General features: G+C 35.7%; 1 protein-coding gene across 13 annotated transcripts in view; it reads right to left on the bottom strand.

Annotated features, from left to right (window-relative positions):
* Positions 1-24,617, bottom strand: part of DDX60L (DExD/H-box 60 like) — a 119,544-nt gene that overhangs the window by 44,983 nt on the left and 49,944 nt on the right. For all 13 annotated transcript variants that reach the window (XM_030918211.1, XM_030918206.1, XM_030918198.1 and 10 more), the window contains 11 exons: positions 24,412-24,578; positions 23,337-23,486; positions 22,581-22,730; positions 20,945-21,064; positions 20,142-20,237; positions 17,545-17,660; positions 16,514-16,656; positions 16,257-16,366; positions 4,191-4,295; positions 3,541-3,669; positions 1,582-1,706 (listed from right to left, as the gene is read on the bottom strand). In XM_030918211.1, coding sequence (XP_030774071.1) covers positions 1,582-1,706; positions 3,541-3,669; positions 4,191-4,295; positions 16,257-16,366; positions 16,514-16,656; positions 17,545-17,660; positions 20,142-20,237; positions 20,945-21,064; positions 22,581-22,730; positions 23,337-23,486; positions 24,412-24,578 — 1,411 coding nt within the window. The remainder of the gene's footprint in view (positions 1-1,581; positions 1,707-3,540; positions 3,670-4,190; positions 4,296-16,256; positions 16,367-16,513; positions 16,657-17,544; positions 17,661-20,141; positions 20,238-20,944; positions 21,065-22,580; positions 22,731-23,336; positions 23,487-24,411; positions 24,579-24,617) is intronic.

Here is a 24,617-nt window from a genome sequence, read left to right on the forward strand (position 1 = left end):
CTATGACAAGAGTCCAGTGTAAAAAAAAAAAAAAAAAAAAAAAAAAGGCTAGTGAATGGGCCTCAATCAGTCATGTTTTCTACTGATAAGTGTTTTATATAAATTACCTCATTTAATCCACATCACAACCCAATGAATTAGTTATTATCTCCATTTTTCAAATGAGGCTGCAAGAGGCTAAACAGATTTTCAGAAGTTACATAGCCAAAGGAGGGCAGAGCTGGAATTTAAGCTAAGATTTGACCCAAAGTATGTGCTCTTAACTGCACCTCTACATGGGCACCAGTCGCTAATCATGCATTTTGTCAGCACCATGCGTTTTTCTAGAGTCCGGATTAAGGAAGGGAAGTTGACCCAGCTTGAGTCTAAACCAACTGTCATAGAGTTCTCAATGTTCCAGAGCTACAAACCAGTGGACTCAACCTAGGATTTCTGTAGCATACTTTCAAGACAACTGGAAACTCCATTAAAGCTGGCAAAGATCTCGTTCCCAAACATTTAAAATAACTTTTTAAAAATAATTTATTTAAAAAAAATTAAATGCATATAAGTGCATAAATAATGAATCCTGTTTCTATTCAGATTCCTATCCCAAAGTCATACTTTCAGCCATTCCTCAGTGACATATAGGCGTACATTTGTTTCTAACTAAAATTCAGAGCCACACTGGAAAGCAATCTAGATAAATGTTATAACATATTGGCAGAATACCTCATTTGTTTACTCTGGTCCAAGCACAAAAGAAGAAGAAATTTTCTTGTAATTCCCCACATTTGTGACTTCAGTCATACTACTCTTTAATTTCTCTCATCATCATCTTTTAGTTACTGACCACCAGCACGGACTTTGGATGCGTAACAATACACATGTGGCTTAGTGCTACCATTTAACATATCTACACACCTTTGTGTTTGTGGATTTGTCTTTGTAAACAATTTCACATTACCATTAGATCAAGGTGCTGGGAATTTATTTTATGCAAAACTTTCATAGTTAAAATAATTTAAAATTCTCTGGGCTAAATAAGTTTTTTGGTTCTGATTATTAGAGTGGGTCCAGGGTACACAGTGTTACCCACTTAATGTGTACCACTTCAGTTCTCTTAATCAATGAGAGATGCTAAATACCACTCAAGGTCTTTTTATTATACCACACAATATCAAGGAAAGACTGTGGGCTTAGTTTTCTTAGCTATAAGTTAAAAACCAACCATTCAATAAATTATGAATGCTTTATGTGTTTTACATCTGTACATAAAAAATGCAATTTAGTTCCTACAGGAACATTGCTAAAGTTAATGATCGCTACTTACAAAAAACATTTAGGAAAGCCAAAAACATTTTTAAAAGTCAAGAGTCAAAGAATTAAGAGGGTAATAAGATGAAAAATTTTATAAGGATTGACCTAGAAGACTGATTCATTTCTTTAAAAATAAAATCTATATTATTTTTCTAAAATGCAACAAAATAGCAAAAGTAGGGTTACTTCTAACCACTATATATAAATGAGACTAATTGAAAACAAAACCAAACAAAAAATTCTAACATATAAACAAAGATAAATTAAGTTTCAGTTACTTACAAAAAAAATATTGCAGGCAACTTATCCATTTGTCTTAACTTTTCAACAAGAAGAGGAAACATTTTTACCATATCTTCTGAACTAGACAATGAATCCGGACTAAGGTTCTTCAGTACTCTTTTGACCTACAGCAGTAAGTTAAAATTATTTAAAAAAAAAAAAAAAAAAAGAAAGAATTTGCAGAAACAGAAGAAAGGAATTATTTTGTTGTCTAAAATTAGAAGAATTTTTTTCATATATAGTTTTGGGTAGGTTTTTAAAATGGTCCTTTTAGAAATATTATCAAGTAGTGGTAGAAGTCAACAGAGTCACAGACATCTCTATATTAAAGAATAGACAATAAAAGATATAAAATATATGATATTTTTGTAGGCACTAGAAATAAGTCAGTAGGATAAGGATGTTCCTAAAATGTTGCTGTTTCAACTGTTGCAGGTAGAGTGACAAAGGGTTTCTCCAATTATTAGATAACCAAATATGTTAAGAAGTATATAAAATCAATAATGGAAAAGAACCTCTTAAAAGTAAAAAGTTTTAACTATGTCTACCAATAATTTGTAATAGTATAGAGACATGTTTATAATGCTTAACTGAAAATTCAAGAGATGAATGAATCACAAAATACAATGATCAATAGAAGTGTAACAAGTTGTTCACCTCAGATACTGTTGAAATTGTGGGTGGTAACTTTTATCCTACTATTCCATGTTTTATAATTTTTTATAAACAGCATCTAATTCTTTTTTAATCAGAAAAAAATAAATGTTATTTTATATCAGGAAAACTAACATTAAATTCCTTTACATAATATACAATGGAAAATCTGATGAAATAGTTACGTGCTATCATGAATAAATTTTCTTGAAAAAGTTATTTTTCATTTTAATTATCATTTGAGGGGTGGCAAATAGGGACATCGTTGGTATTCAGTTTTCCCCGATTAACATTTAATGGAACACAGCATTCTGTGCCAAATAGGCTAAATTATTTGTAATACTTCCTAACATCAATATCTTTTTTTTTTTTTCCTTCGAGAATAAGTCTCCCTCCGTTGCACAGACTGGAGTACAGTGGCATGATCTTTGCTCACTGCAGCCTCTGCCTCCCAGACTCAAGTGATTCTCCGACTTCAATCTCCAGAGTAGCTGGGATTACAGGCGTGCGCCACCACACCTGGCTAATTTTTGTATTTTTTTAGAGACAGGATTTCACCACGTTGACCAGGCTGGTCTCAAGCTCCTGGCCTCAAGTGATCCACTCGCCTCAGCTTCCCCAAGTGCTGGGATTATAGGTGTTAGCCACCACACCTGGCCAACCAATACCATTTTTATCTTTATGTCTTTCACCACCAGAGTGAAAAAGGCAAATTAACATGACAGTCAGTCAGCAAACTAGAACCAAAGATCCATCAATGTTATGCTCAAGGATATCTTTGCTTCTCAGCATAGTCACCTATGAGTCTGTCATCTATAAATTTGCCTGAGCCTCTTGCAAGTATATTTATATTCTCTCATTTATCATCACGTACATGAGTTTCAGAGATTGGTTATTTTTAAATAATTTATTTTTATTTGCACAAGACTTACCCAGATTAGCCCCTCTACTAATTCCTGATTTTAACTATCATTCCTCTAGAGCCAGCTGCTCTTCTGTGAAAGTCTCAGCAACATTGGTTCTCTTGTTAAAGTTAAAGGTTCTTTGTTTTTAGCTGTTTGTAGCTGTTACCTGAAGAAACCAAAAGCCTATGGCACATATTTTAAAGGTCACTGAGCTAAGAAATGAAATCAGTTCCCTCCTCCTTTTTTCTATCTCATAGTCACTGTATAACATGTTTAAATGGAATTACTAAAACAAAAATTGGAATGAAAAGATTATAAAACAGTTATTAGCAAAATTATTATGCAACTCCAAACAATTAACAATTAAGCAAAACTTTGTCCAAGAAAGTATGAAAATTACCTTCTTCACTTTGCCATTTTTAATCCAATTTGTCAATTCTGCCTTTAAGTTTTCTTCATATTTTCTAGCGTCCAACTTCTTAATGACTATTTTATTCTTAAAAAGAATGAATTCCTCTGGACACAATTCCTTGGGGGGAAAATTATTACAAAATTAAGCTAAGCTATGCAATCTATAGTAAGAAAGATACAATGGTGTATTTAAGTTTACTTGTCTCCTTAACCAAATTGCAAACTCCTTGAGGACAGCGGTTGTTGAAAATCTTCCTACCTCCCAATAATTTCTAACACATAAACCTATGACGATGGGTGAACTCTTCAAAAGAAAGAATACAGGGCACAGCTGATGAAAAGATGAAAACCAACAGAGAAGAGAATGAAGGAATATAAGTCCAAAAACACAGTTAAAGTAGTATAGTATCCCAAAAGTTAAAAGAAGAAATATTTTCCAGAATTATAGAATATTCCATGCTATGTACAATAATAAAGTCACAAAGAATGTCTGAAGAAAAGAAAAAATTACTGATTATTTCAAAATAGCAGCATCAGCAAATAGAGAGAATACGTGTGCTTACCTCAAGAGAATTTTGCTATATTCTGGAATAGCATTAACTAAAGTTCATTTTGATGAATATATATTTCTACATTTACCTGAGCCCTGGGCCAAGCTTCCCAGACGTGAGCCATTGTGTCATAAAGCTGGATGCTTTCTTGAGGGGTGAGGATAAGATCAGGTGGGAATCCATACTTTTCAATCTGTGAATAAACAAATTAATGGATGGATGAACAAATAAAATTACAATGTTTATATTTCCTTTATTTTATCTTTCATGGCTAAACCCTCAAGTCTTTATCTATGAATCCAGGGACATTAAAAGGCAATAAACTGTAATATTTCATCTCTGTAAGGATCTGTTACTAAAATCTTAACAAAGTAGCATCCCTAACCTGCTGAAATGGAAAACTCCAAAGTCCACTAATAAGTTTCAGTACTATTTCCTGAGACTACTTGCACTAGATAATAAACTAACACTGCTCTATGAAACATCCCTAGAATGCCAATGAGGGTACTAGGTGGCTGGAAAATATGAGCTCTTACAGAATAGCCTCAGTTTAGACAAAAAAAATACATTTCTTTTTGAAATATCCCTTTGAAACAGACATTAAAATGTGTTCAGTGATGAAGAAGATTTTACGGCTACCAAGACATGTAAAATGAGACAAAGCTTTGCCCCTAGAAATCCAATATAAGAACTGGATCAACTTTACAAGGACAAAGACCCTCAGACAACCTTCAGATACTCAGAGAAATTTCTACCTGATGGCTGCTCTGGTTACTGATCAGCTTTTGTCTTAAGCCTTTAGAACTCATGCACTACTCTTTCTCTTACAAATACTGTTGATGTTACACACAAAGCACTGTGTAGGGTACAAGAACAAATTCTGTCCGCATAACCTTTGTGTTCTATACTCCTCTGGCTTCAATCACCACTTCTTCTAATCTATTGTGTACAAAAGGGATAAAGTAACATCTAAACCATAACACCAAGAAAGAAAATTAAACATGAGAAATCTATGGAAAAGACCCTATTAAACAAGTTAACCAAATATCTTTATGTCAAGGTTTCTGTTATGTTCATGTGCACTGTGAATCTCCAAGAAAAGGATAGGACATCACACTTCTCCCAAACTTATTTGAGGAAGGAACCCTTCCTTTAAAAAATACCTATTACTGGTTCCTAGAAGATTGGAAATACTGGACTAAAGGAGCCACTCCAAACATAGAGTTCAGAAAGCAAAGAAGGGCTGTTTGGTGGACTGTCCCGCACATCTGGGTTCTAATCACAGCTCTACTCACTACTCCCTGGGGTTCTGACTTTCTTGTCTACAGTATGAGAATGACAATGTCTTCATTGCTTGCCTTCAAGATTGTGGTGAGGTTCCAAAGGTTAATAGAGCAAGATTTTCTTTTTATTCTACGTTATGCAACATAAATATAAAGAATCATCATTTAGCAATTCTCAGATTGAATTTATGAAGTTAGCTAGTTGGCAGGGACTTCATTTGAACACACTAGTAACTGTATTATCTCAGAAGGTGAGGATTTCAGCATCTCATAAACTGCATCTTTTGGTGACCACATATTCTGTCTACAAATGAAGCCACTGCTGACTTAAGTAATTAGAGTTTTCTAAGAATTACCAAGTACATACTAATGCTATGCTTCTATTTTGGTCTCTAGAATAACAGTGACTCATTTTCAAAGCATCTCCCTTCCTTTACGGATGCCTTGGTTTCCTGTCTTTAAAATGGGAATGATTATCCTTACACCACAGATTTGTTGTGAGGATTAAATGATATAATGTATATAATATGTTGTTAAAATGCCTTGCTCTTTTTTAGTATTCCATCCATCATAGTGACTGATTATTAACTTTCAAGTATTCGTTTTCATCAGTTTGTCAACTGTATCACTAAAAGGATATATCCAACTCAATTGTTCTCCTCTGCACAACATGTAATTAACTGGCATCTCTTAAGTTGGCCTAAATAATATATAAAATCATACAGAAAGACAATATACAAAAGATCATTATATGGTTGTATTGGTTTGTACTTCTTCATTCATAAACAAAAGCATATCATACCACAATGCTCCTTCTGAAAAAAAAATTCAATAAAATGAATAAAAAATAAGTTAAAAAGTTATATGGTAAGAATTTATCAGAACTACACAGAAAGAGACAGATAGTAGTTCTTTCGAGGACTGCCTGGTGCCAACAGCCTCTTAGGGCACTGAGCAGCTGTTCTTTTCTGGCAGCATAATTTGTAGGAAGGCTGTGCAGCTCTTCCTTTAGCCCAGGAACAAGCCATATATGGATTGCAGTGATCCCTCATCACAGCTGGATTAAAGCCAGCTCACTCATCCTGTTCCCATGCCTTCCTTTCCAAAGCTATTTCCATGAGTGTTACAGAGAATAAATCCAAGGTTAGAAGGTTCCTTTACATTCTTCTCTTGTTGCTTCAATGTATTCTGCTTCCCCTCATGTTTGAACAATTTCAATGTAATTTCATGAATACTATACTCATTTGGATAGACCATCTTGCTATTGTTATTACTATCTTAGGAGCACAAAGAAAGTTCTTATATAAATGCACACCTCACAGATGCAACCAGTTGTCTAAGCATTTTAAAAAGCATGTCTCTCTAGTTGTCCCCAGGCATACAAAAGTAAAGTATCACAGAGTAAAGAGCTGAGAAGATTCATACAACAGCACAGCTCTGCAGAAGTCATACAGGGTCAGAACACACTGTAATGGTTCTGTTGCTTTCCAATTACTCCATTAATAGCTACTGAGAATAGAGGAAGGCACATGGCCAAAATGATGATCTTACCAAGAACTCCAGGTCACTGTACTCACAAACGCTTAAAGGTAACTTACCTTAAATCACTTTAAGCAGAGTAAACCATTAAAACATTATAAAATACTGCGTAACTAAAAACTTGCTGAGAATTCAATGCTGAAGATATCAAAATAAAATTGGAAGGCTTAAAGAGTGATGTATGCTTATCATATATCTATTCTCTAAGCACAGAGTCAGGGGAATAGGGAGGGATAGGGACAGGAATGCCATTTGGAATGAGTCATTGCAAAGCCAAGAAAAAACTACATAATAAAGTTATGTTTGAAAATTTCTGGGAAACAGAATCACTTTAAGTGAGTTTTATATGCCCTTAACCACCATAGCTCAGAGTCTACGAAGTCATTTCCATTTAATTCCTTACTCATGCATTCAATCCATAAATTAGTTAGTATAACACTATGATTAAGAACACTAGGCTTTGGGGTCAGAACTTCTGAGTCTGTACCATAGTCTGACAATTACTAACTGAGTCCTTGGACTAGTTAAACAATCTCCCTAGCCCTCTTTTTCCTCATCTGTAAGTTGGGAACAATTATGGTACATTTATTATAAAGATGTGAAGGTTAAAAGAGAAATACATACAAATATTAACAAGTGCCTGCCACATAAATTCTCAACACGTGTTGGCAATCATCATTCCACAAATATTTACTGAGCAACTTTTGTGTATATGGCACTATGAACTAGCTATAGGGTAAGCCAGGGGTGAAAAAGTGCAAAATTTTTCATTAACAGTCTTATAATTTAATAAGAAAAAGAAGACATGAAAGCAAAAAAAAAAAAAAAAATTATAACAGCAGGCTAAACATAATTAGTATCATTTAAAAAGTACAAATAATAAGTTACCTATTATCAGAAAAGAAGATTAATTCCATGTGGAGAGATCATAGAAAGACTTCTGAAAAAAAATCCCACATTTGCAAAGACATGGAAGATGAATAGAATCTGGAAACTTAAGAGTTTGGCATCTGGAATGAAGCATTCCAGGTATAGCACACAGCATGAAAGCTTTAGGTAAGCTAGGGTTTGAGTGAAAAGCTGAGGAAAGTCTAAGTTATAGAAGACTTGAATGCCAAGCTACAAAGTCTGAAATTTATTTCCAATGGAGAAACATTGAAGAATTCTGAGTAGAATAAAGAGAGGATCAGAATTATGTTTTAGGAAGATAAATGGAACAGCATAATTTTGGACACCATGTAATAAAAAAAGGACCAACTATTGGCTAATGTCTATAACACAAGGCAACTTGAACCTATAGAATTTAATAACAGAGATACGTTGGAAAAAGAGGAGAGAATAGCAAGAGAAATTAATGTCTTCCCACACTCATAATCCAGGGCCTTAAGTGAAATCTCCAAAAACTTCATCTTATCAATCCACCATGAAAAAAGTCATGTTTCGATTTTTATGTTAGTAGGAAACGTCTCTTCCCTGTTCAGACCATTTGGTAATGGGAGATTCTGACATGAACAAGGAGTGCCAATACAGTTGTGGTGGCACGGTTAGTCTCACAGAAGTAGAAGACAGAAATAGATACTAAGAAGCAGTAGATAGGAAACAATAATGTCTGAAAATAAAGAAAAGGAATAAACTAACCAAAGAACCCAAATTAGAACTCTCCATTACTTCCTCTCCAGTTATTAAACTTTGAGTGTCCCAAACGACTTTGAAGATCTAAGGAAAGCTAGAAGAAAGTATACACACACACAATTTTTAAAGGTTTTTCACTTTTCTATGAAGTCCATCCTTAATGTCCGTGTACCTGAGATGAAGATTATCGGTAAAGATGGCCTAATAGAAGCCTCTTGTGAGCATCAGCCCCCACAGGAACTCCAAATTGAACAACTATGCACACAAAAAGCACTTTTCTAAGAACCAAAAATCAGGTGAGTGATCACAGTATCTGGTTTTAACTCTTTATCACTGAAGGAGGCACAGAAGAGGGCAGGAAAGACAGTGTCGACCTGCCAATGCCACCCATCCCACATCCTCCAGCAGTGGCCGCATGACAGGCAGAGAGAATCTAAGACGGCCTAATAGAAGCATGCTGGCTTCAGATATGACCCAGCACCTTCCTAGCTGTGGTGGCTATGGGGAGAGATTACTTCTGCTTGAAGAAAGGAGAGGGAACAGTAAATGGGACTTTGTCTTGCAGCTCAGATGCCAGCTCAGGCACAGTGGAGTAGAGCACTGAGCGGGCTTTTGGGGTCCCCAAATGCAGGCCCTGGCTCTTGGATGGCATTTCTGAACCTACCCTGGGCCAGAGAAAAGCCTGTTGGCCTGAAGGGAGAGACCCAGGTCTCGCAGCATTCACCACAAGCTGAATGAAGAGGCCTTGGGCCTTGAGTGAAGATTAGCAGTAGCCAGGAAAAACTCACCATGGGCCAGGGCTACTTGTGGCCAGAGAGAGAGACTCCTCTACTTGTGGAAAAAGAAGGGAAGAGTTGGTAGAATTTGACTCCAAGCCCTGGGTCCCAAACAACATCTCTGGACCCACCTGAGGTCAGGGGAACCCGCCACCTTGAAGAAAAGGACACGAGCCTGGCTGGCTTCACCACATACTGATTGTGGAGCACTCAGGCCTTGAATGAAAATTGGCAGTAGCCAGACAATGATTATTGCAAGCCTAGGGCAACACCTAATGCTGTGCTTGATTCAGTTCTAACCCAGTGCAGTCTCTGCAGTGGAGACCATAGGGATGCTATGTTGCTCTCTCTTTCCAGCTCCAGGCAGCTCAACACAGAGAAAAAGATTTCATTTGTTTGGGAGACAGTAAGGGAAGAAGACAAAAGTCTCTGATAATCCAGAGAATTATTCAGGATCTTATCCAAACCACCAAGATGGTTTCTCTATGAGTCTACAAGAGCCACAGCCTCACTGAGCTTGGGGTGCCCCCACCCCCAATGCAGAAAATGGCTGCCATAACCAAAATCTTAGATCACAACATCCAAGTCCCTCCAAATACCTAGGAAGCCTTCTCAAGCGCAAGTACAAATAAGCCCAGACTGTGAAGACTACAATGAATGCCTAACTACTTAATGTCTAAGCATCAATGAATAGCCACAAGCATCAAGACCATCCAGGAAAATATGACCTCACCAAATGAACTAAATAAGGTACCAGGAACCAATTATGGAAAGATAAAGATATGTGACTTTTCAGGCTGATAATTCAAAATAGTTGTTTTGAGGAAACTCAAAAAACCAGCATTATCCTGATATCAAAACAAGGCAAAGACACATTAAAAAAAGAAAACTACAGGCCAATATCCCTGATGAATATTAATGCAAAAATCCTCAACAAAATACTAGCAAACTGAGTTAAGCAACACATTTAAAAGATATTTCATTATGACCATGTGGGGTTTATCACAGCAATGTAGGGATGGTTCTGCATACACAAATCAATGTGATATGTCATATCAATAGAATAATAGCAGGATCCTATTAGATAAATTTAACAAAGAGATTGAAATAATTAAAAAGAATCAAGCAAAAGCTATGGAGTTGAAAAAGGCAATCGACATGCTGAAGAATGCACCAGAGTCTCTTGATAGCAGAATTCATCAAGCAGAAGTGAGCTGAAGGAAGGCTATGTGAAAATATATAGTCAGAAGAGAAAAAAGAAAAGAGAATTAAAAATGATAAAACATTCCTATAAGATACAGAAAACAGCCTCAAAAGAGCAAATCTAAGATTTATTGGCCTTAAAGGGGCTTAAAACCCCTACGGTGAGGAGAAAGTTGATTCAAAGGGATAATAAGAGAAACCCTCCCAAACCTAGAGAAAGATACCAATACTCATGTACAAGAAGGATACAGAACACCAAAGAGATTTAACCCAAATAAGACTATCTCAAGATATTTAATAATCACACTCCCACACACACACAAAGAAAGAAAGGATCCTAAAAGCAGCAAGAGAAAAGACACAAATAACCTAGTGGTGCTCCTGTATGTCTGGCAGCAAACTTCTCAGTGGAAACCTCACAGACCTGAAGAGAGTGGCATGACATCAAGGGCTGAAGGAAAAAATCTTTCATCATGGCAGAGTATATCCAGTGAAAATATCCTTCAGACATGAAGGAGAAATAAAGACTTCCTCAGACAAAAGCTAAGGGATTTCAGCAACACCTGTCCTACAAGAAGTGCCAAAGGGAGTTCTTCAGTGAAAGAAAATGATGTTAATGAGCATTTAGAAATCATCTGAAGGTAAAAAACTTACTAGTAAGTACACAGAAAAACACAGAATATTGTAACACTGTAATTGTGGTATGAGTATATCTTCAGTAGAAAGACAAAACAATGAACCTATCACAAATTACAACCACAGCAACTTTTCAAGACAGACAATATAATAAGATATAAATAGAAACAACAAAAAGTTTAAAAGCATCTGGGGTGGGAAGTTAAAGTATATAGTTTTCATTCGTTTTTTGTTTTTTGCTGTTGGTTGTTTGTACACGCAATCAGTGTTAAATTGTCCTCGGTTGAGAATAATGGGTTATAACACAATATTTGCAAGGTTCATGGTAACTTCCTATCAAGAAACATACAACAGATACACAAAAAATAAAAAGCAAGAAATGAAAACATACCAACAGAGAATATCACCTCCACTAAAAGGAAGACAGGAAGAAAAGAAAGAAGAAAGAGAAGACCACAAAACAACTGAAAAAAAAAAAAAAACAAATAACAAAATGGCAGGTAAGTCCTTATTTATCAGTAACAACACTGAATGTAAATAAACTAAACTCTCCAATCAAAAGACATGTAGTGGCTCAATGGATGAAAAAAAGATTCAATGATTTGCTACCTACAAGAAATACACTTTACCTATAAAGATACACATGGACTGAAAATAAACAGATGGAAAAAAATATTCCATGCAAATGGAAACCAAAACAGAAAAGGCATAGCTATATTTAAACCAAACAGATTTCAAAACAAAAGCTATAAAAAGAGACAAAGAAGCTGTGGGGAAAAGAAGGAGAGATCAGCTTGTTACCATGTCTATATAAGGAAGTAGACATAAAAGACTCCATTTAGTTCTGTATTTGAGATGCTGTTAATCTAATCTGTGACCTTACCTTCAACTTTGTCCTTGCAAGAGACATGTGCGAAGGTGATTTAAGGTTAAAAGGATTTTGGGCTGTGCAGAATGTGCTTTGTTAAACAAGTGCCTAAAGGCTGCTTGTGGTTAAAAGTCATCACCATTCTCTTAAATCTTAAGAAAGAGAAAAACATTTGTCTCCTGCCCCTCCCTGGGCAATGGAACATCTCCGGGTAATACCCATTGTGTGCCTTGTTTACTGAGTGAGGAGAAACCACCTTTAGGAATAAGGTGGGACTTGCTGGAGCAATACTGCTAAAAGGTTTATGGAGATGTCGCATATACATCTCAAGGCACAGCATTTTCCTTTAAACTTATTCACATTACAAGGATTTTTTCATATGTCTCACTGCCGATTTCCTCCCTACAATAATCCTATTGTCCAGCCACTCCCTTATCCTTTTAATGACTAAGATAATTCTCAATAAATACTAAGGGAACTCAGAGGCCGGTGCCGGCATGGGTCCTCTGTAAGCTGAGCGCCGGTCCCCTGGGCCCCGCTTTTCTTTCTCTACACTTTGTCTCTGTGTTTTATTCCTTTTCTCAAGTCTTTCGTTTCCACCTAACGAGAAACACCCACAAGTGTGGAGGGGCAGGCCACCCCTTCAAGAAGCTAATTATATAATGATAAGGGGGTCAATTCACTGGCAAGATATAACAATTATAAATATATACTCACCCAACACTGGACCACCCAGATATATAAGGCAAACTTATCTTAAAAATAGATATTTTAAATAGAGTTAAAGTAAGAGATAGACCCTAATACAATAGTAGCTGGAGACTTCATCACCTCACTTCCAGCATTGGACAGACCATGCAGATGGAAAATCAACAAGGAAACATCAGACTTAATCTGCACTATAGATCAAATGGACCTAATAGATATTTACAAAACATTTCATCCAATGGCTGCAAAATACACATTCTTTTTCTAAGCACCTGGATTGTTTTCAAGAATAGACCATATGTTAGGTCACAAAACGAGTCTTAAAACATTCAAGAAAAATTGAAGTAATATCAAGCATTTTCTCTGACCACAATGGAATAAAACCAGAAATCAATACCACAAGACAAATTTTGGAAACTTTATGAACATGTGGAAATTAAACAATAGCCTCCTAAATAACCAGGTGGTCAATTAAGAAACTGAGAAGGAAATTTTAAAATTTCTTAAAACAATAAAAACACAACATACTAAAACTTATGGTATACAGCAAAAGCGGTATTAAAAGGAAAGTTTATAGCTATAAGCAGAAAAACTTCAGTAAACAACCTAACTATGCATCTTACAGAACAGGAAAAGCAAGAACAAACCAAACCCAAAATCAACAGAATAAATTATAAATACTAGAGTAGAAATAAATGAAATTGAAACAGGAAACAACACAATCAATAAAATGAAAAGTTTGTTTTTTAAAAAAGATAAATAAAATAGACAAACCTTTAGCCAGACTTAGAAAAAAAAGAGAGAAGACCCAAATAAATAAAATCAGAGATGAAAAAGGAGACATTACAACCAATACCACAGAAATTCAAAGGATCATTAGAGGCTACTATAAGCAACTATATGCCAATAAATTGGAAAACCTAGAAGAAACTGATAAATTCCTAGACACAACCTGCCAAAATTGAACCACAAAGAAATCCAAAAGCTGAACAGACCAATAACAAGTAAAGAGATTGAAGCCATTATAAAAAGTCTCTCAGCAAAGAAAAGTCTAGAACCCAATGGCTTCACTGCTGAATTCTACCAAAATAGAGGAGTATTCCCTCCTCCTCCATTTTTCAGAATAGTCAGAGTAGTTTTGGAGTTAGTTCTTTTAGAGAACTCCTCTCTTCTTTAAAGAGAACTAATACCAGTACTACTCAAACTATTAGTTAGTGTATTCTCTTTAAAGAAGAATTAATATTAATACTACTCAAACTATCCTGAAAAAGAGAGGAGGAGGGAATATTTCCAAACTCATTCTTCAATGCCAGTATTACCCTGATACCAAAACCAGGCAAAGACACATCAAAAAAAGAAAATTACAAGCCAATATCCCTAACGAATATTAATGCAAAAATCCTCAACAAAATACTAGCAAATTGAGTTTGAAAACATATTAAAATGATATTTCATTATGACCAAGTGGGATTTGTCACAGTGATGCAAAAATGGTTCAACATACACAAACCAATCAATGATATCACTAGAAAGAAAGACAAAATGATATGATCATTTCAATTGATGCTGAAAAGTCATTTGATAAAATTCAACATCATTTTATGATAAAAATTCTCAAAAATTGTATATAGAAGGAACATACCTGAACACAATAAAAGAAATATACAACAGACCCACAGCTAGTATCATACTGAATGGGGAAAAACTGAAAGCCTTTCTTCTAAGATCTGGAACATGACAGGATGTCCACTTTCACCACTGTTATTCAATATAGTACTGGAAGTCCTAGCTAAAGCAGTCAGAAAAGAGAAAAAATGGGCATCCAAATTGGAAAGGAGGAAGTTAAACTATCATTGTTTTGAGATGATATGATTTTATGTTTGGAAAAACCTAAAGACTTCACCAAAATACTGCTATAACTGAGAAACAAATCCAGTAAAGTTTCAGGATGCAAAACCAATATACAAAAATCAGCAGCATTTCCATATGCCAACAGCCAACAATCTGAAAAAGAGATCAAAAAAGTAATCCCATTTACAATAGCTACAAATAAAATAAAATACTAAGGAATTAACTTAACCAAAGAAGTAAAAGATTGCTGCAAAAGAAAACTATAAAACACTGATGAAAGAAACTGAAGAGGACACACACCAGAAAAGTAGAAAGGTATTCCATGTTTGTGGATTGGAAGAATCAATATTGTTAAAATGTCCATAGTACCCAAAGCAATCTATAGATTCAATGCAATTCCTATCAAAATACCAATGACATTCTTTGCAGAAATACAAAAAGCAATCCTAAAATTTATATGGAACCACCAAAGGCTCAGAATAGCCAAATAATAATAATCCAATTCAAAAATGGGTAAAAGATCTCAATAACATTTCCCAAAAGAAGATATACAATGGCAAACAGGCATCTGAAAAGGCCCTCAACATCACTGATCACTAGAGGAATGCAAATCAAAACTACCATGAAACATCATCTCGCCTCAGTCAAAATGGCTTTCATCCAAAACACAGGTAATAACAAATGCTGGCAAGGATACAGAGAAAAGAGAACCCTTGTACACTGTTGGTGGGAATGTAAGTTATAAAATCACTATGGAGAACAGTCTTAGAGCTTCCTCAAAAAACTAAAACTAGAGCTACCTTATGATCCAGCAATACCACTGCTATGTATATACTTAAAAAAAAGGAAATCAGTATATCAAAGAGGTATCCAGACTCTCATGTTTATTGCAGCACCATTCACAATAGCCAAGACTGGGAAGCAACCTAAGTGCCCATCAACAAATGAATGAATAAAGAAAATGTGGTACTTAAATACAGTGGAATACCATTCAGCCATTACAAAAAAATAAGATCCTATCATTTGCACCAACATAGATGGAATTGGATGTCATTATGTTAAGTGAAATAAGCCAGGCACAGAAAAGAAAAACTTCACATGTTCTCACTTATCTATGGGAGCTAAAAATTAAAACAATTGAATGCATGGAGACAGAGAGCAGAACGATGGTTACCACAGGCTAGCAAAGATAATGGGTTGGGTGGAAGAGGGAATGGTCAATGGGCACAAAAAAATAGATACAATAAATAAGATCTAGTATGTGATAGCACAACACAGTGATTATAGCTAACAGTAATTTACTGTATATTTTAAAATAACTAAAAGATTAGAATTGGATTGTCTGTAACACGAAAAAAGATAAATGCTTGAGGTAAATGGACATGTACCTCATTTAGTCTGATGTGGTTATTATGCATTGCATGTCTGTATCAAAATATCTCATGTGCCCCATACATGTATACAGCTACTTTAGATGCCCACAAAATTAAAAATAAAAAATGTATTAAATTTTAAAAATAAATGAATAAAAGAATCAGTAAAAAAAGAAAAAGATTATCTGTACATGCTGCAATTCTATGAAGATTAATCGAGTCCCTTTCCAGTTGTGATATACACTAAAAATTCCACTAACAGGACAAATACGCTTTTATACTTACAATATCTGTTGTTAGTGCAGCACAGGGATGAAAATGACCAAAATAAACATCATCATGCTTTACTGAACATATATGCTTCTCTAAATCATTGTCTCTCTCTTCACAGAGCACTAGATACGAAGAGCAAGAATATCCAAATTAATGGACATATAATTATTAGAATATGGATAACTTTGTAGTAAAATACAAAAATACCTATAAAAAGCTTTATAGTAAAATATAAAAATATATAGTAAAACATAAGAAAATAAGCTTACCAAGTCTAACTTCATATGATTGATTTTTATATGAATTGTCTCGGAGAAAGTTGAGGCATTTGTCAGCCTGTTTTTCAGAAATAAATTTCTCTTCCATAATCTTGTCTGCCTGTTTCCAGTACTGTTTTACTGATTGCAGCCACCTTACAAACATACATATAATTTAAATAAAATATAGAAGTATTTATCAAGAACTTGGATATTTTAAACAAAGAAAATTTAATAAGTTTAAAAATTTAGTACATGTGCTCTCAATTTAAACCACCTGAGTTTGAGTCCCAGCTCCATTACTTCAGAGCGTGGACTTTGGGCAAATTCCTCAACTTCTCTGTGCCTCCATTTCTCCATCATAACATGGAAGATAACAAAAGTATCTTTCTAATAAGGGTGTTGTAAGGCTTAAATGAGTTAATATACCCACCACATAGAAAGCACTATGTGTGTGTTACCAGCGATGCTGTTGCTATCATTGTTGCTGTTACTAGGAAAAATCAAGTCTGGTAACAAAACAATACTTGATGTTCATATAATGCTTTTTTGTTCTTATGACTGCCATCTGCAAGGTCAATGACTGTGTCCCTGTTATTTCCATTTTAGCTTTAATTATTGGATAAGGACAAAGAAAGGGGGATACAACTCTCTTACTTCAGATGACATTTATTTGAAAATTTTTAGAAATTTTCCTACACAATTTCAGATCTGGCTATGGGAGACCTTGATTTTCTTTGGAGAAGATGTTTTCCTTCTCTAACTTTCAGGAAATATATCTCCAAAAAAATTTTAGAAAGCCAGACATGGTAATGTGCACCTGTGGTCCCAGCCACTCAGGAGGCTGAGGTAGGTGGATTCCTTCAGCCCAGGAGTTTAAGGCCAGCCTGGGCAACAAAGCGAGACCCCTGACGTTTCAAAGATTGGGTAATAAATTTATTTGAAAGTTATTATAGAAAAAACCTTCAAGACTTCAGACCATATAGACAGTATATAATTCAACCACTGAATATATAACTACCACTCTTTTTACCTATACCTACTCAGTGAGAAGAGTTGGGTTATTTATGGTAGCTGAAAGAACCAAAAAGGGACATCGAATAATGACAAGGAGGAGCTCCCAAAATTTTGCTCCAACTTCTCTGCCAAGATAATGGACCTAGTAAAGAAAAAAAAAATCAGTTGAAAAGTTGATGTCAAAATGGTAAATAAAAAATAGAATCATAAAATCATCATGCATATTTTTCCAGTTTCCTATAAATGACCTAACCTAAATAAAGTGAATGGTGATAAATTCAGAGATCACTGACACTTAACTCTCTCCAATTTCCATAACTCATCCATTATTAATCCCTACAGATTCCAATTCCAAAAATCTATTTTGAAGCTGTTTTTCTCTCCATTTTTTGTCATTGAAGACACCATCACCTGGCTTTCTACAATAGCCTTCTGATTTTTCTCTTAGCTTCCACTCTTTCTCTATACTTTCTTCACATTATAGCCCTAATGATATTATTAAACAAAAATCGAATTAGACTACATCCCTAATTAAATCCCTACACTGTCCTCCCAATGCATTTACAGCAAACTACAAGCTGCTTAACTGGAAGTGTAACTTCCTGCATGATCTTGCTTCTTCCCACCTTTCCAACCCCATCTCAGGCCACTTTCCCAGCCATGCATTCTGCTCCCAACATACTGGCCTTCTTTTCATTCCTTGAACACACGTGTTCCACACTTCACATATACGACCCTGCTACTTAAAATCCTCATCCACCTCTTAGCTGACCATTCCTGCTTATCCCTGCAAAGCCCAGCTGAAGGTCATTGCCTCAGAAATACCTTCCCTGAGTACCTGCTCCAAAGTTGTTCTTCTTACTTCCCATTTTGCTATTATCTTGGTGAAAACTGACTGATTTTTTTTTCTTCAGAGTTTGTATCACAATGTTTACTTATATTTTCATTGGTGCATTTAATTATTTAATTGCTCTCTCTTTCACTAAACCACAAGGTCAGTACTGGCATACCAGGGAGAAAGCACAGTGCCTAGCACAGAGTAGGTACTCAATTAGTATCTGTTGAATGAATTCTCTTTGGTTAAATAATGCAAATTAAGACTTAGAAAGGAGGTCCAAGTTTTAGTCTTAATTAAACAGAATACATCTTGACAATTGGGTCTCAGCTGGAAAGACTTACTAACCAAGCCTAGTAATAAATACATAAAGAAGAATATTCTCATATCCATTCTGACTTTGATCTAGTGAGATAATCACCCACTTTACCAAATGCTAATCTTATGTTTTGTATCAGTAGGCAATTTCTCTGAACTTTCTAGAATAAACAATTTTTAAAGCTTTCTTACAATCAAGTTCTGTGCATGTATAAATCAGAAAACCAAAGTTATCCACATTTTGTTTTTTGTTTTGAGATGCAGTTGCACTATTGTTGCCCAGGCTGAAGTGCAGTGGTGTGATCTTGGCTCACTGCAACCTCTGCCTCCCAGGTTCAAGTGATTTTCCTACCTCAGCCTCCTGAATAGCTGGGATTACAGGAACATGTCACCACGCTTGGCTAATTTTTGTATTTTTAGTAGAGGCAGGGTTTCACCATGTTGGTCAGGTTGGTCTCAAACTCCTGACCTCAGGTGATCCACCCGCCTCGGCCTCCCAAAGTACTGGGTTTACAGGCATGAACCACCACGCCCAGCCTCATTACCCACGTTTTAACATCATTGTGCTTAGGCATTTTGAGATGAGACCACAATCCAAGGTTCTAGATCATGAAGATCAAGGATTTTGCTTTGTTTTCCCTTTAAACGGGAATGTTCAAAGTCAGCAACACACAATACAGCCTGATGCATAAAAGGAAATAGACTACTTTCAGGACAAAGAGCAGAATGACAGCATGTCCGCCAGCTCCCAACTTCACACAGAAAAAGGAGTAGATTCACTACATAGGTTTGTTACCTAGTTTTCCTTTAAGTTGAAAATTCCTTGAAGCAACAAAATACAAAGCTTGAATTCTAGTTTACAGTTCTTTTCGTTCATTTTGATAATAACATAGCTATGTCCTTCCAGATCTACATCATTTGCTACCTTGCTCTCTGGCCAATGAGTCTGATCTTGGGAACTGGCTCACCCAGCCTTCTTAGCTCTCTAACTTCTACTGGGTTTGGCCAGTGGGAAGCGTAGGCAAGAAATGGGAAGGAGAGAAGACCATGAGCTCAAGGTCTTTGTTCTTTTGCTCTCTCTCCCTAAGAGGTCAACTTTGGCCAGCTGCGATTCTTCACCAAGGTCACTGTTCTTCTCAAAGAGACATATCTATAGAGTCTCTCTTCTGTTAAGGTTCATCCTGCTTCCTCCTCCCTTCATCCTTACAGGATCGAAAGGCTTGTACTATTCTGGACTACTGTACTTACCTTGTGGTTTCCCTTGTACAAACCTTTGTAAACAGCCCCTTGGTAAAAACACTTTTCTAAAAATTATACTAATATGAATATGCAATCTGTTTTCAGTTGGTACCCTGGCTGACGCACAACTTAGATAATACCATCACCGAAAAAGCCCCATATTCTTTAAATTACAAATTACAGTGTGTATGCAGACTAGAACATCAACCAGAGAACTAACACCAAACCTACCTCATCAAATATAACATATCTGATCCTTTCCACCCATTTTTGGCGATGAGGAGCAAGCAACAGGATTTCAAAACATTCCGGCACTGTAATAAGTACCTACAAATATGAACAATTAGTGTAGCTAACTTTACGGAGCATTACTTTTATATCAGGCATAGTAATAGGAACCTAGAAAATATGCTGCTGCTGATAGCAGTTTCATTCAGATAACATTGCATCTTTGACATTTTTCATTTAAATCTTTACATTTATGAACATTTGGATTAATGAAAGTGAAAAAAAAAAGTTTCTACTCTGTAATGATTGTTTTACATTTTGTTTAGTCTTAAATGTCTACTTGGTGAATTCAATAAGGGAGACAATCTATCTTAATCTATGATTTACCTATTGACAGGTCCACTGTCAACACACAATCTTTTTGAGACAAGTTTTTATTATAAGGATTCATAAACATCATTCACAAGAACTGGCAATTTTGAATGGAAAGAAAAGGTTGGGTAGTCATTTAGTAATGCATTGGATTTGTCAAATCTACTTGAATCCCTTTCTAAGTTATAATGAAATATCATAACTTTCTATTTGAAATTTCAGCTCACAATGTGAGTATCCTTAGAGATGGTGAGCCTAGTTCTTACTTTTTAGAGTAGAACAACCTTAAATTTTCCTTAGAGCAATTTCATTTTCTTTGTGAATTCAGTGAAATGATTTCTATAAGGGCTTGTGCTGTGCAGATTCCCAGCAAAACAGTTATATAAGTACTGCTCTATAAATTGATAATAAACTCATTAATTAATATGTCATACCTGACAGTTTAGTACATTGTGACGATAATCTCTTGTGAAAGCACCACATAGAGTTCTGCCAACAGGCAACGTTTTAGTAAAACGATTCTGAACAGTTGCAGCCACTTGACCAACAAGGGACTGATTGACAAGAAAAAAAAAAAAAACAAAACCATTAGTCACTCAGTAGAGAACAGATATATAAAACCTTGAGGACAACAGAATCCACACACATACACATACACATTCACACACACACATTCACACACACACATTCACACACACACACACTCACACACTTTAATGAAAATGAAATAAAGAAGTAGGGAAAAAATACAGATGGTAGGGAAATTATTTGATACCACTGAGTATTCTCTTGGATCCTCCTTGATTTTACACACATACACACACACACACACACACATGAGATAGATAGAGATTACATATTGTATATGTGGTGATAATGGGCAAATGAATAACTTTCTGTTGAAAATCAATATTTTCTATTTTCATTGACTTTCTATTGAAAGTTCATGATTCCAGGTATCATGATCCATTGCTCTGCCTGGGATCCTCCTAGTGCTCTCTCTGCCTGTGTTTGTCAGAATTCTTTCTTATTTAAGCTCCTGCAACTTGTTGCCTAAAAGAGGCAAAGAGTCCATGTGGCCTTCTCTTAAATTTTTCAGCCTCTAGGATTCCCCTTCTATTGTTTTGAGCTTAACTATAATTATATAAAAAGATGTTTGGTGTCTCTTATCCAGCATTTCAGATATTTTACACAAAGAGATTTCTCTGTTGACCTATATGGCCATTTGCTGGAAATGGAAGTCATATATACTTGTCTGTGTTTTTTAACTGAAACAATATTAATTAAAAGCAAAACATAGCGTGAACCCGGGAGGCGGAGCTTACAGTGAGCTGAGATCCGGCCACAGCACTCCAGCCTGGGTGACAGAGTGAGACTCCGTCTCAAAAAAAAAAAAAAAAAAAAGCAAAACATAAATCTTCATAATTATAATCATAGCATACCACTCCAAGGGAGGGAGTGAAAAGGAAAAAAGGAAAGGGAAGAGAGAAAGGGAAATAACTTAAAATGTAAATTAAAAAAAAAATTAATCCTTAAAAACTATATAGTCATCATTTTTACATTCTTGATAGTGAAATATTTTCTAAAAATAAGTATAATTGCAGTAGCTATAAATGAAAATATTAATATATTAGACGAAATGAAAATATCAAAAATAGCTTCTTGGCTGGGTGCAGTGGCTCACACCTGTAGTCCCAACACTTCAGGAGGCCAGGGTGGCTGGATCACCTGAGGTCAGGAGTTCGAGACTAGCCTGGTCAACATGGTGAAACCCCATCTCTACTAAAAATTCAAAAATTAGCCAGGCATGGCAGTGGGCGCCTATAATCCCAGCTACTCAAGAGGTTGAGGTGGGAGAATCACTTGAAAACGGGAGGCGGAGGTTGCAGTGAGCCGAGATCGTGCCACTGTACTCTGGCCTGGGTAACAGAGCAAGACCCTGTCTCAAAAAAATAAAATTAAAATAAATTTAAATAAAATAGTAAATTAGATCTAGAATGTGACCGTGTGCATTCTTTTCAAAGGGATGTTCAGGAATGAAAGAAAAAATGAAAGTCACTCAAGCACTACCTTTGCAGGTGCAATGTACACGACCACCCCGTCATCGCTCTCCCTCAGCACTTTCTCCATGCAGTAGTAGGAAGCATAGGTTTTTCCTGCTGACACCGGGGCAACAATCACTGCTGACTCATTCTTATCCACCACATCCAGGAGTTCCCGCTGCAGGGTACAAAGCGTTCAAGAAAGTGAACAGCATGTTACCAAAACACAGACAGTATCCTTTGTACCTTCTGTCTCCTGTGCCTGTATTATGCTACCTTTGGGGGAACTCTCTGAACCCCTGAAGATTAGGTCTAGTGAACACTTGAAGGATTCAGGAAAATGCCTGCATTACTCATGCCATTCCCTCAGAAAAGAGATTTTGTTTTACATTTTGGCCTAGAGAGAAGGTTTCATTTCTGCAAAATAGAAAGCGAGACTGAGTAAAACATATTTTTCCATTAGAAAACACTTTTTCTAATTTTCATTGAGCAAGTACAGAAAGAAATTTCCAAAATTGAGTGCTAAAAACTAGTAATGCCACATTAGCATGCCTTCACATACAAACAGATATCAGTATAACTTCCACTGATGGTGAAAATAAAGAGGTCAAGAAGGGGAAGAAGTGATTGATTTCTCATACTCTGGTTACATTCTCCAGGCACAGGAGAGGAAAGGCATTAAACAAGATTAAGAAGTTTATGCAAAATTTAACATGTAGAGACACAGTAAGGAAAAGTTCTGAAGTCACACTGATTAGAAAAGTACAATGTTTGTTGTCATTACCTGCCATGTGTTGGGAATAAAATCCTGGATCCTGGGATCTGGATTTTTTCTTTCATCTCGTATCAAGTAATGGCCCATGTATTGCAGTTGAAACCGAGCTGGTCCAATGTCAATGGAGTATTTCTTCTTCATTTTGTCATCTCCTATCATCTGTTATTTTTTCATATATTATTTGAAATTCAAAATTGAATAAACATTTATTAAATATCCACTGAGCACATTCTATGCACAAGGCATTTTTGCTATCTTTTGTTGTTGTTGCTGCTGTTGTTGTTGTTGTTGTTTGAGACAGGGTCTCGCTCTGTCACCCAGGCTGGAGTGCAGTGGCACGATCATAACTCACTGTAGCCTTGAACTCCTGGGTGCAAGTGATCCTCCTGCCTCAGCCCCACCACTCCCTATCCCACCCCCTGGCTGAGTAGCTGGGACTATAGGCACATGCCATCAACTGTGGTTAATATTGTGCGTATGTGTGTGTGTGTTGTATAGACAGGGTGTTGTCATGTTGCCCAGGCTGGTCTTGAACTCCTGGGCTCAAGTGATCTGCTCACCTTGACCTTCCAAAGTGCTGAGATTACAGGCATGAGCTAACATGCCTGGCCTACTATGCTTTTAAATAGTGTAATATTTCAGTAAGAAGAGTTTTACCACCTAAAATATTATTCTTGGGAAAAGCAGATGTTAACGTTAAAAAAAGTTCATCCTGGAATTGAAACCTGGAACTCAATTAAAGATCATTCTTCAATCTCACTACATTACAGTTTTTAGATTGTGCTAGAATTATGTATAGGATTCATTCCTATTATAGAGGGTTTAAAGTGGCATCTGGATATCATCTAGTATTTAATTTCTGTTTTCAGAAAGCATCTGTACAAATTTTCTAATTTTAATTTACTTCAAAGTTTGTCAGCTAGGTTATTAATAAATAATCTCAAATCTATTATTTTATAAACTATAATCAGAGTAAACATATTCAATTGATAACTCTATATGTGAGATACTTTATTAGACTTATTATTCTTCTGTATTAAAATTGAGTAAAAATTTAAAGTATAAGAAATTCTAGTTCTCTCACCAGAGTTGGATCCAAAGAGTTTGCCAAATCATTAAAGCCTAAATATTTAAGGCATTTAGCTATATATTGATGATGTTCGGCTTCCAAAATTTCTGGGTATCTCTCCAGAAGTGAATGAATCCTTTTCATCATTTGAACAGCTATACTTAAATCTTTTGAAATTTTGCCTTGTTAAAGAAACAATAAAATTGTTATAAAGAACATCA

This window comes from Rhinopithecus roxellana, chromosome 2 (assembly GCF_007565055.1).
Source record: "Rhinopithecus roxellana isolate Shanxi Qingling chromosome 2, ASM756505v1, whole genome shotgun sequence".
Lineage (NCBI taxonomy): Eukaryota > Metazoa > Chordata > Mammalia > Primates > Cercopithecidae > Rhinopithecus > Rhinopithecus roxellana.